Consider the following 13,299-nt stretch of genomic DNA (forward strand, 5'->3'; position numbering starts at 1 on the left):
TAGAGCTCCGTGCCCAGTTTAGATAAAATCATTGAGTTGTGTCTTCTGATTTCTTTGTTAGGCTACATTGACACAACCGTGTATCACTGTACAAGTTTGGACCTCGATGCACGGAACGTCTGCGGTCTCCTGATCCGAGCACAACAGCCTCATATACATACGAGTATATTCCCACAGATGTGTGACTTTAGCCTCATCCAAATTGGATTAGATATTCAGCCATAGGGGAAAATTCATCTTCCGCTCTCCCAGTTTTCTGCCATATAAAACTTGTGCATTTTTATGTATCACAAAGTTCCTAACACAGTTTTTCAATTTTTGGCTTTTTTACGCCAGTATTGACACTTTTTAAAAACATGGGTATGGCCTAGCTGAGATGCGGGGCCACGTGAGATCCACCATAATAATAATAATTTGCAAAAGAAAGTGATATAAAAGGGGCAAACTGAGTGTTTGGTGCTATGTTTGGAGGGCTTGCTGTTGTGAATTCTGCTCTTGGGCTCCCTCCGGAGGTTGTTGGTGGTAGTGCAGTTGTCTTGGGGTTGTAATCCAGGGCAGGTGTTTCTGCTGATTGCAGCTCTATTAGGTATTTAGGTGTGCAGGATCCATGAGTCCTTGCCAGTTGTCCATTGTTCTTGGAGGGATTGCATCTCTCTCTGGTTCCTCATGCCCTGCTGCCAATTCAGCTAAGATAAGTGTCTGTTTTTTTGTCTCTGTGCACACATGCAGTGTGCTTTGCAATTCAGTGCAATTCATTGTGTTTTTGTCCAGCTTAGACTTTGTTTGGATTTTTCAGTCATGCTGGATTCTCAGGAGATGCAGATATACTTTCTATGTCTTTAGTTAGATGTAGAATATTTGTATTATCTGCGGTGGATATTTTTAGGATTTTAATACTGACCACTTAGAATTCTGTCCTATCCTTTTCTATTTAGCTAGAAGTGCCTCTTTTGCTAAATCCTGTTTTTCTGCCTGCGTGTGTTTTTCCTCTTATACTCACAGTCAATATTTGTGGGGGGCTGCCTATCCTTTGGGGCTCTGCTCTGAGGCAAGATAGAATTCCCATTTCCATCTATAGGGGTATTTAGTCCTCCGGCTGTGTCGAGGTGTCTAGGACGTGTTAGGTACATCCCACAGCTACTTCTAGTTGCGGTGTTAGTTTAGGGTTTGCGGTCAGTACAGGTACCACCTACTCCTGAGAAAGTCTCTCATGCGGCTCCAAGGTCACCGGATCGTAACAGTACAACTGGCCAACAATGAGTTAAATGCATCTCAGAAGAAGGGAAGAAAGAGCCATTTTTTTTTCTGTAGCCTGCTTTGTCTTTTCTTCCCTCTTTTCCTCTGGGTGACTGAGGAGTCTTGTGCTAGCATGGATGTTCAGGGATTAGTTTCTCGTATAGACCAGCTTGCTGCTAAGGTACAGGGTATTTCTGATTATATTGTTCAGACTCCGCTTTTAGAGCCTAGGATTCCTACTCCTGATTTGTTTTTTGGGGACAGGTCCAAATTTTTGAGTTTTAAAAACAATTGTAAACTGTTTTTTGCTCTGAAGCCTCGTTCCTCTGGTGATCCCATTCAGCAGGTTAAAATTGTCATCTCCCTGCTGCGTGGCGACCCTCACGATTGGGCATTTTCCCTGGAATCTGGGAATCCAGCCTTGCTTAATGTAGATGCCTTTTTTCAGGCTCTAGGATTATTATATGATGAACCAAATTCTGTGGATCAAGCGGAGAAGACCTTGTTGGCCCTGTCTCAGGGTCAAGAAGCGGCAGAATTGTATTGTCAGAAATTTAGAAAATGGTCTGTGCTGACTAAATGGAATGAGGATGCTTTGGCGGCAATTTTCAGAAAGGGTCTTTCTGAATCTGTTAAAGATGTTATGGTGGGGTTTCCCACGCCTGTTGGTCTGAGTGATTCTATGTCTCTGGCCATTCAGATTGATTGGCGCTTGCGGGAGTGCAGAACTGTGCGCGCTGTGGTGTTGTCCTCAGAGCAGATGCCTGAGCCTATGCAGTGTGATAGGATTCTGTCTAGAACGGAACAACAAGGATTCAGACGTCAGAATAGGTTGTGTTTTTATTGTGGCGATGCTTCTCATGTCATTTCAGTCTGCCCAAAGCGTACAAAGAGAATCGCTAGTTCAGTTACCATCGGAACTGTACAACCTAAATTTCTGTTATCTGTGACCTTGATCTGCTCATTGTCGTCATTTTCTGTCATGGCGTTTGTGGATTCAGACGCCGCTTTGAACTTAATGGACTTTGAATTTGCCAGGCGTTGTGGTTTCCCCTTACAGTCTTTGCAGAACCCTATTCCTTTAAGGGGCATTGATGCTACACCTTTGGCTAAAAATAAACCCCAGTTTTGCACACAGGTGACCATGTGCATGGCGCCAGCCCATCAGGAAGATTGTCGTTTTCTGGTGTTGCATAATTTGCATGATGCTATTGTGCTGGGTTTTCCATGGTTGCAGATACATAATCCTGTGTTGGATTGGAAGTCTATGTCTGTGACTAGTTGGGGTTGTCAGGGGGTTCATAATGACGTTCCTGTGATGTCAATCTCCTCTTCCTCCTCTTCTGAAGTTCCATTGTTTTTGTCTGATTTTCAGGATGTATTCGATGAGCCCAAGTCCAGTTCCCTTCCACCGCATAGGGACTGTGATTGTGCTATTGACTTGATTCCAGGCTGTAAGTTTCCTAAGGGCCGACTTTTCAACCTGTCTGTGCCGGAACATACCGCCATGCGGAGTTATGTTAAGGAGTCTTTGGAGAAAGGGCATATTCGGCCATCTTCTTCACCGTTGGGAGCAGGATTTTTTTTTGTTGCTAAGAAGGATGGCTCCTTGAGACCCTGTATTGATTATCGCCTCTTGAATAAGATCACGGTCAAGTTTCAATACCCTTTTCCTTTGCTTTCCGATTTGTTTGCCAGGATTAAGGGGGCTAGTTGGTTTACTAAAATTGACCTTCGGGGGGCATATAATCTTGTTCGTATTAAGCAGGGTGACGAATGGAAAACTGCGTTTAATACGCCCGAAGGCCATTTTGAATAACTTGTGATGCCATTCGGGCTCTCTAATGCTCCATCTGTTTTTCAGTTCTTCATGCATGATATCTTCCGGAATTATCTTGATAAATTCATGATTGTATATTTGGATGACATCTTAATTTTTTCCGATGATTGGGAGTCTCATGTGAAACAGGTCAGGATGGTATTTCAGATCCTTCATGATAATGCTTTGTTTGTGAAGGGGTCTAAGTGTCTCTTTGGAGTGCAGAAGGTTTCTTTTTTGGGCTTCATTTTTTCTCCCTCATCTATAGAGATGGATCCGGTTAAGGTTCAGGCCATTCATGATTGGATTCAGCCCACATCTGTGAAGAGCCTACAGAAATTTTTGGGCTTTGCTAATTTTTATCGCCGTTTCATTGCTAACTTCTCCAGTGTGGTTAAACCCCTGACCGATTTGACAAAGAAAGGCGCTGATGTAACGAATTGGTCCCCTGTGGCTGTCTCTGCCTTTCAGGAGCTTAAACGCCGATTTACTTCTGCCCCGGTGTTGCGTCAGCCAGATGTTTCTCTTCCGTTTCAGGTTGAGGTTGACGCTTCTGAGATTGGGGCAGGGGCCGTTTTGTCTCAGAGGAATTCTGATGGTTCCTTGATGAAACCGTGTGCCTTCTTTTCCCGTAAGTTTTCGCCTGCCGAACGCAATTATGATGTCGGCAATCGGGAGTTGTTGGCTATGAAGTGGGCTTTGAGGAATGGCGACATTGGCTTGAGGGAGCCAAGCACCGTATTGTGGTCTTGACCGATCATAAAAATCTGATTTACCTCGAATCTGCCAAACGGTTGAATCCTAGACAGGCTCGATGGTCCCTGTTTTTCTCCCGTTTTGATTTCGTGGTCTCGTATCTTCCGGGTTCTAAGAATGTTAAGGCTGATGCCCTCTCTAGGAGTTTTTTGCCTGATTCTCCTGAGGTATTTGAGCCGGTCGGCATTCTGAAGGAAGGGGTGGTTCTTTCTGCCATTTCCCCTGATTTGCGACGGGTTCTGCAGGAATTTCAGGCTGACAAACCTGACCGCTGTCCAGTGGGGAAACTGTTTGTTCCTGATAGATGGACTAGTAGAGTGATTTCTGAGGTTCATTGTTCTGTGTTGGCTGGCCATCCTGGTATTTTTGGTACCAGAGATTTGGTTGGTAGGTGCTTTTGGTGGCCTTCTTTGTCGCGTGATGTGCGTTCTTTTGTGCAGTCCTGTGGGACTTGTGCGCGGGCCAAGCCTTGTTGTTCCCGTGCTAGTGGGTTGCTTTTGCCTTTGCCGGTCCCTGAGAGGCCCTGGACGCATATTTCTATGGATTTTATTTCAGATCTTCCGGTTTCCCAGAGGATGTCGGTTATCTGGGTGGTTTGTGACCGGTTTTCTAAGATGGTTCATTTGGTGCCTTTGCCTAAATTGCCTTCCTCTTCTGATTTGGTTCCATTGTTTTTTCAGCATGTGGTTCGTTTGCACGGTATTCCGGAGAATATTGTGTCTGACAGAGGTTCCCAGTTTGTTTCTAGGTTTTGGTGGGCCTTTTGTGCTAGGCTGGGCATTGATTTGTCTTTTTCTTCCGCATTTCATCCTCAGACAAATGGCCAGACCGAGCGAACTAATCAGACTTTGGAAACTTATTTGAGATGCTTTGTGTCTGCTGATCAGGATGATTGGGTGGCTTTCTTGCCATTGGCCGAGTTTGCCCTTAATAATCGGGCTAGTTCGGCTACTTTGGTTTCGCCCTTCTTTTGTAATTTTGGTTTTCATCCTCGTTTTTCTTCGGGGCAAGTTGAACCTTCTGATTGTCCTGGTGTGGATTCTGTGGTTGACAGGTTGCAGCAGATTTGGGCTCATGTGGTGGACAATTTGGTGTTGTCTCAGGAGGAGGCTCAGCGTTTTGCTAACCGTCGTCGGTGTGTTGGTTCCCGGCTTCGGGTTGGAGATTTGGTCTGGTTGTCTTCCCGTCATGTTCCTATGAAGGTTTCTTCTCCTAAGTTTAAGCCTTGCTTTATTGGTCCTTATAGGATTTCTGAGATTATCAATCCGGTGTCTTTTCGTTTGGCCCTTCCGGCCTCTTTTGCCATCCATAATGTTTTCCATAGATCTTTATTGCGGAAATATGTGGTGCCCGTTGTTCCCTCGGTTGATCCTCCTGCTCCTGTGTTGGTTGATGGGGAGTTGGAGTATGTGGTTGAGAAGATTTGGATTCTCGCTTTTCGAGGCGGAGGCTTCAGTACCTTGTCAAATGGAAGGGTTATGGCCAGGAGGATAATTCTTGGGTTTTTGCCTCTGATGTCCATGCTGCTGATTTGGTCCGTGTGCAATTAGCAAGGTAGGACTGTAGTTAAATAAAATATAACTTTTAATTCACTCAATTAAAATGAGCCTATCAAACTCATAAAAACCACATGACAAACAACGTACATAATAATAACAAATGCTCCCAGTGAGCATTTATCTCGGGTGAGATTGTTCCTATATATTAGTAGCAATCATTTATGACTCCTTTTTGATCTGTTATGTTACAAGGCTCACTATATACAGGTTGTGTGAGAAAAGAAACTTCTGGTATAGTGTTAGTTTCTATCAGAATAGGTGTCACTATTTGTCACCGTGCTGTGCTGGAGCTTTTTTGCGGAGCTCACTGGGAGCATTTGTTATTATTATGTACGTTGTTTGTCATGTGGTTTTTATGAGTTTGATAGGCTCATTTTAATTGAGTGAATTAAAAGTTATATTTTATTTAACTACAGTCCAACCTTGCTAATTGCACATTTACATTGATTGGTGGTATTATATTAGTGGTTTTGTTAATTAAGAGTGGCATGGCTGGTTTCCTAACAAAGGGGATTAATACTGACACCTGGGTGGCGGAAGTAAAGGAGGTGTTTTCAGAGAAAACTTTTGTGCAACCAAAATATACCCCCTCCTATAGTAATGCGTTTAAGGAACTAACTAAAATTTATAAAAATCAAATTTCCAGCTGGTGGGAGGTGCAGAGCTTGGAAAACTATATTAGAGCGGACATAGTCCCAAGACATCTGAGGATAACATTACAGCCAGGCTTTAGATATAGGGGATGTCCTCTGAGTGAACGGTGGGAGAAAGAGGCGACATCGAGCTCCCTGAGATTTATGAACATTCTTTTGGAGGAGGAGAAAAAGACCCTCTCAATTGCTAGTGATCTCTTGAAAGAACAAATTGAGATCACTAAGAAAATCTCAGCGGAGCCCGATTTCTCCTCAAAAGAAACGCTTCTCCAGAATGTAATTGAGAGGTATCAGTATAATCTTAAAGAACGCAAGCACCGTAATTTTGTTCGAGATCTACAGGAATTCAAAGAAAATAAGGCTTATAATCTCCCAACTAACAGGAATTTTCCAAGTAACGGGAGCAGGAATTTTGAAACAGACATATCATCCACAGATACGGACGTATCGGACTCTGAAACACGAGTTAGGACCTCTAGAGGGAGACAGAGGGGCAGGGGAAACCAGAGAGGCAGACCAGGGGACAGGACAGCCAATACCCGTTTTTTAGACCAGGGGTACTACCTGAGGAACAGACCAGGACTGAACAATTAACAACAGTTGAGCCTAATCAGGTTATTAACCTATCAGGGAGAACCCTGAACAATATAGAACTCCAAGTACTGAATAGGGGTCTAAATTTTGTGCCTACGTCCGACTTTCAATTGTTCGAGAGTGTAAAAGATGTCCACCTCTTTATAAGAAAACTAAAGTGGAGAAAACATTTTATTAGGGAAGACAAACGTACATGTTTGGAGATGAATGTCCCTGACACACTACTACCAGACATTAGGTTGCTTTATGGCTTGTCGGACGATATACCTGAACATACTGGCGAGGGTCCGTTCACTGATTGTAAATTAAGGAGTTGTAAGATGCCCCCCAATTCAGGCGACCAGTCTACACTGGACGTCTTTTTGGAAGTAGTAAGTAAAGATCTGGAGAAACTGGCCACTAAAAGGAAAGGGGGTACTAACTTTAACCTTTCGAGACAGGAGATGGAGGCACTGTTGAGTCTGGAGCAGGACCATAGCATTGTGTTTAAGCCCTCGGACAAGGGTGGGAACACGGTAGTGATGGACTATACAAAGTACCAACTTATGTGTGAGGATGTCTTAAACAACCGTGAATCCTATGAACAACTACCAAGTAATCCGACTCCCACTTTTGTCAGAACCTTGAAGGAGATTCTGGACAGAGGTCTTGCTAAATCACTCATTGATAAGAATGAATATCAGTTTTTATACCCGAAACATCCAACAATGCCAACTTTCTACTGTCTCCCCAAGGTGCATAAGGGTCTCTCACCTTTAAAGGGGAGACCAATAGTGTCTGGGGTTGAGAGCATTAGTCATCATGTTGGGGTATATCTAGATAAGGTATTGAAACCGTTTGTCCTAGCCCTTGACTCCTATACGAGGGACTCAACAGATCTCCTGCGTAAATTGGAGGACCTGACCCTTGACCCCCAATCCATACTATGTAGTATAGATGTGGAGGCCCTATATTCGTCCATCAATCATGTGGACGGAATAAGAGCGGTGAAATACTATCTAAAAGGCAGGGGCCAACAATGCCAAGGCCACAACCTGTTTGTTCTGGAATTACTTGAGTTTTGCTTGACAAAAAATATCTTTACTTTTAATGGCAAAACCTTCCACCAGCTCAGGGGCACTGCGATGGGCAATTCTTGTGCCCCGTCGTACGCAAATTTGCTCCTGGGCTGGTGGGAGGAGACAATTGTCTTTGGAGATCTGTATGACGTGGAATGCTCAGAGATAATGTTTTGGGCACGTTATATAGACGATGTCCTGCTAGTCTGGAATGGTGAAATTTCGGAACTGAGAGATTTTGTAGCCAAACTAAACATAAATCCTCTGGGCCTAAAGTTCACTTATGAGCATCACAGGGAGAAACTCCCCTTTTTGGATATTTGTATCCAAAAGACCTCTGATGGACATGTGGATACAAAGACATACCGGAAACCCTCCTCTACAAATGCCCTTTTAAGGTGGGAAAGTCCCCACCCCCACCCTTTGAAAAAAGGTATCCCCAAAGGGCAGTATATGAGGATCCGTCGCAACTGCTCCTCAGAAGCTGACTATCAGGAACAGGCAACTGACCTTCGTCAGCGTTTTCAAAATAGAGGTTATCCTGATGGGATCCTCCGGAAAGCCTATAGAGAAACGAGAGGCATGAGTAGAACGGCTTTGTTGAATTCATCCCGCCAGAAAGAGGAGTCCATGAGGAGTCGATTTATTACTACTTTCAATTCAGGAGCAGACCAAGTGAGATCAATCCTTGATAAGCATTGGTCGATTTTAAGGATGGATGACGATATTGGAGACCTGGTGGGACCTCATCCCCTGATCACCTTTCAAAAAGGTAGATCAATAGGAGACAGAATTGTACACAGTCATTTCTCCCCCCCCCCGAAAAGTGAAGTTTGGCTTACCAACAAGCTAAAAGGTTGCTACCGTTGTAGTGGTTGTGTGGGTTGCCCTGTAATGGAGACGGGTCAGACTTTTAAAAGTAATGTCACCAAACAAGAATACAAAATTCGCCACTTCATTAATTGTCGGTCTAGAGGAATAGTGTATAAGGCAACATGCTCGTGTGGCATGGAGTATGTTGGAAAAACCATACGGGAGTTCAGGAGACGGGTGGGTGAACATTTGAGAGACATTGCCCTCAAGAGAGATACACCATTGGCTAGACACATCACGATTGTACATAACGGGGATGCATCGGGTTTGAGGTTCATGGGGATTGACAGGGTAGTGGCACCAGTAAGGGGTGGTAATTGGGACAGGAGGATACTGCAATGCGAGACGAAGTGGATATTTCGCCTTAAAACGCAACAACCATTGGGTCTCAATGAGACCCTCACTTTTGCCTGCTTTCTATAAATGATTGTTCTCAAATAACTACCCCACTTTCCCTGTGATAACCTCCCTAGGCGTTGACAGTAATCCTCCTGTATCTCTCCCAATAACCTCCCCTCTTTTGTTCTTTTCTGTCTTTTTCATGGAGTTCCCCCTTCGGGCACTTAGTTAGATCATTTTTAAGCCAGGGACTACTAGGGTCTTATAGGGACAGCCGTCGTGGAGTTGGGGGCGCCTTCTCTCGTTTTTTAGGGTGCCAACCCCCACTGGCTAGGTAGGAATAATGTAGGGGGTCCCCTTAGGGACAAGTAGACCGCCCGTGTCCCACTAGGTCTCCATTTGTCATCTAATAATCAGGGATCTTTTATAGATATAATTCATTCAGTTTCCAATCCAAAGAGCTGTATAATAATGAACAACAGCCTTGTCTAAAATGTAGAATCCTCTTTGTCTTTACCATATTGTGTATTTATTTTTGCTATGGTTCCCATAGTTCCTTTTCCTAACGCCTTCAGGTAGATGTTTTGGTACCCTAAGTTTTGGAGACCACCAAGGTCTTATTTAATATCCTCCTTCCGAGGTATGGAGGTTGTAGGATATATAGGTGTATATTGTTTATTCATTTTTTTGTGAAAATCCTTCCCCCAATTTAGTAAGGTTTGCAAACCTGTGTTTAGAGTACCTTAGGGGTTAAAATTCATCGGTATCTTTGAGACGCATTTTATGCTTATCTGCATGTAAACAACGCTACGTACTCCTCCTGGGGGTGGAGTCTTTCCTCCCCTTGGACCGGAAGTGATGTTTGCGGGTCATTATGCGCTTCACGCGGACATGATCCTCTCAGGGGCGCTCTTAACCAGGGATCATGTGATCGCTTGAAAACCGGAACCTGGGCGCTGGAGCGAGTGCGTCACGTATGTGGTGTTAGTGGCGCGCTATATAAATGAAGGTGCCGCGCGCGGGTAAACCGACCCTCCTATGTGTGCCGGACGGATGACACACATCTAATTAATTTTTTTGAAGTGGCTTCTCCCCTGATGATTGAGCCACGAGAAACGCGTTGGGAGAATTCAGAATGAGGGAGGAAGAAAGAATCGGTGGGATGAAATCCATAAGAGTGAGGTTTTGAACGGGCACGCAGAGCGCCACCTTATACGCATGGACATCCATACCACAACACGCTGTGAAGCAACCTTTATCTCGTGTGAGATTGTTCCTATATATTAGTAGCAATCATTTATGACTCCTTTTTGATCTGTTATGTTACAAGGCTCACTATATACAGGTTGTGTGAGAAAAGAAACTTCTGGTATAGTGTTAGTTTCTATCAGAATAGGTGTCACTATTTGTCACCGTGCTGTGCTGGAGCTTTTTTTGCGGAGCTCACTGGGAGCATTTGTTATTATTATGTACGTTGTTTGTCATGTGGTTTTTATGAGTTTGATAGGCTCATTTTAATTGAGTAAATTAAAAGTTATATTTTATTTAACTACAGTCCTACCTTGCTAATTGCACATTTACATTGATTGGTGGTATTATATTAGTGATTTGGTCCGAGCCTTTCATCTGGCTCGTCCTGATCGGCCTGGGGGCTCTGGTGAGGGTTCGGTCACCCCTCTTCAAGGGGGGGTACTGTTGTGAATTCTGCTCTTGGGCTCCCTCCGGTGGTTGTTGGTGGTAGTGCAGTTGTCTTGGGGTTGTAATCCAGGGCAGGTGTTTCTGCTGATTGCAGCTCTATTAGGTATTTAGGTGTGCAGGATCCATGAGTCCTTGCCAGTTGTCCATTGTTCTTGGAGGGATTGCATCTCTCTCTGGTTCCTCATGCCCTGCTGCCAATTCAGCTAAGATAAGTGTCTGTTTTTTTGTCTCTGTGCACACATGCAGTGTGCTTTGCAATTCAGTGCAATTCATTGTGTTTTTGTCCAGCTTAGACTTTGTTTGGATTTTTCAGTCATGCTGGATTCTCAGGAGATGCAGATATACTTTCTATGTCTTTAGTTAGATGTAGAATATTTGTATTATCTGCTGTGGATATTTTTAGGATTTTAATACTGAATTCTGTCCTATCCTTTTCTATTTAGCTAGAAGTGCCTCTTTTGCTAAATCCTGTTTTTCTGCCTGCGTGTGTTTTTCCTCTTATACTCACAGTCAATATTTGTGGGGGGCTGCCTATCCTTTGGGGTTCTGCTCTGAGGCAAGATAGAATTCCCATTTCCATCTATAGGGGTATTTAGTCCTCCGGCTGTGTCGAGGTGTCTAGGACGTGTTAGGTACATCCCACAGCTACTTCTAGTTGCGGTGTTAGTTTAGGGTTTGCGGTCAGTACAGGTACCACCTACTCCTGAGAAAGTCTCTCATGCGGCTCCAAGGTCACCGGATCATAACAGCTTGCCATGCCGGTGTGTGGAGACATTACTGGATTAAGTGTCCCAATTTTGTCTACTGTAATATTTATAAGTATGTTATAAAATGGAGTCTATTCTATAACTATTGTCTATACCTGATCATATAGACTGTCTAGTGACCATTGATGATCTTCTGTTATCAGCTATGGAGCAGATGAATCAATTCTCATTGTCTTCCTTACTCTTTGATAGGATGAAGGTAGAAAGCGAGGAGGAGAAATATTCAGATGAGAAGTATGTATCTGATATAACTGGGATTATTGATTCTCCCATATTCTCCCTAATACACAGAGATGTCTGCACTGGTTATATTAAGGCTCAATAATATCATGTATCTTCCTATCATTTTGGTAAATGTGTGGGTATAATATAATAGTATTACTTGTTTTCCTTGGCTTTTTCTTTAATAGATGGCTACGGAGAGTGAAGAAAGCGAAGCACGTATTCCGGTATTTATCTTATGACATTTCCTAGCCCATTCATATAGGAGTAGTATGTGTACCAATAAGGGGAGGACTCCATAATGACGGTATCATGGCATTACCGCTCTCACTCAAGGATTGTTTCCATATGGAGGATAAGATTGCTTCCTAGATTAAATGATGATCATACTGTGCAGTACCATCTATGAGAACGTAGATCTCTATAGATTCTGGAGGTGATGTCCATGATGTTATCTAACAGACAGGTTATATAGATTTCTATAGGCTTCATATTAGCCAAGGTGTTAATCAGATGTGTATGTTCTATTACAGGCCTCATAAATTTCGAGAAGTGTCCCGCTTCCCTTTTCTGGAGAGAATTGAGTAAGTAGGTGTAATAATCAGGGTAATGTTTCCTTTAAAATGAGAGAGATGACCTGATTGGTTGCTGTGAGTAACACCGAGACTTTTTCTTAGGCCACATTCACACATTCAGTATTTTACATAATTTTTTGTAAGAAGTGGAACAATCAGGAGTAGTGTAATAGAAACACGTCACCACTTCTGTATTTATCACCCACTCCTGGTTTTGGCTTACAAATACTGAGGTAACATACTGACCAAAAACTGAACGTATGAATGTGGCCTTAGAGTTTTCATGGAGCATACCTGTGAGCTTTGTGAAACCATTTATGTCCTCCATACACAGTCCACCATAAATGCATCCTTCATTTTGCTAATCATTGGCAACTGGAGGAAAACAGTGATGATGGATAGAAATTTGGAATTTTTTAGATAAATTTCTCGTATAAAATGAGTGATTATAACAATGGTAGTTTATGAGAATTGCTAAATAGAGTCTATATTATATGTCCAATAGTGAGGAAGACGAGGAAGAAGGCGATGATTTGTTTTTGATAGACATCAGAACAGACAACAGCAATAAGTACATAAGATTGTAAGTAGAGAGATAGTGAGATTATTGTGTACTCGCCACCACTCCCAGAACATCTGAGTCTCCAGGAAAAAGTGACTCACACATACACATCTATAGCAGTTGTATATAGCCAGATAACTTTATCCATAGGCTTCCTAAGCATCAATTCTCCTTACCTGAGATTTTTTTATTTTTTTTATTTCAGGCGCTCTGGATGTGATGTAATGATTGCATGGGCCAGTGAAGGGTCCCCGCCGTAAGTAATTGGGGTAATCATGGTGCACGACTTTTAATGTTTGAAGTCCTTAGTTATTTTCACTATCAGACATAAATGCAATCAGAGGTGAAACTAGAACATCTTGGGTCCTACTACAAAATATGTAACAAGGCTCCTCAACCATGGATATGGAGTCGGAGGTAGAGTCATGGAGTCAGTGTCCAGTTGGTGGAGTCAGTATAAAATGGACCGACTGCTCAAATATATAATAAATTTGGTACTTTTTTATAAGAATTTGGGAATGTTGTGAAATGTCTTATAAATGTCTGTTCTGTTCCTGATCTAAGGATCTTGGGTTTTAGTTGAGATGA

General features: G+C 43.0%; 1 protein-coding gene and 1 long non-coding RNA gene across 8 annotated transcripts in view; one reads left to right on the plus strand and one right to left on the minus strand.

The window, feature by feature from the left end:
• The window catches only part of LOC143818101 (uncharacterized), a 60,501-nt gene that overhangs the window by 43,886 nt on the left and 3,316 nt on the right, over positions 1-13,299 (minus strand). The gene's annotated exons all lie outside the window — the stretch shown is intronic.
• The window catches only part of LOC143818100 (uncharacterized), a 47,618-nt gene that overhangs the window by 6,130 nt on the left and 28,189 nt on the right, over positions 1-13,299 (plus strand). For all 7 annotated transcript variants that reach the window (XR_013224310.1, XR_013224311.1, XR_013224312.1 and 4 more), the window contains exons 3-7: positions 11,545-11,586; positions 11,763-11,801; positions 12,108-12,158; positions 12,655-12,732; positions 12,917-12,967. Coding sequence is in view for 4 of the 7 variants with exons in the window: in XM_077299526.1 (XP_077155641.1) it covers positions 11,545-11,586; positions 11,763-11,801; positions 12,108-12,158; positions 12,655-12,732; positions 12,917-12,967 (261 nt within the window). In the remaining 3 variants the exon portion in view is untranslated. The remainder of the gene's footprint in view (positions 1-11,544; positions 11,587-11,762; positions 11,802-12,107; positions 12,159-12,654; positions 12,733-12,916; positions 12,968-13,299) is intronic.

Source organism: Ranitomeya variabilis, chromosome 3 (assembly GCF_051348905.1).
Source record: "Ranitomeya variabilis isolate aRanVar5 chromosome 3, aRanVar5.hap1, whole genome shotgun sequence".
Classification (NCBI taxonomy): Eukaryota; Metazoa; Chordata; class Amphibia; order Anura; family Dendrobatidae; genus Ranitomeya; species Ranitomeya variabilis.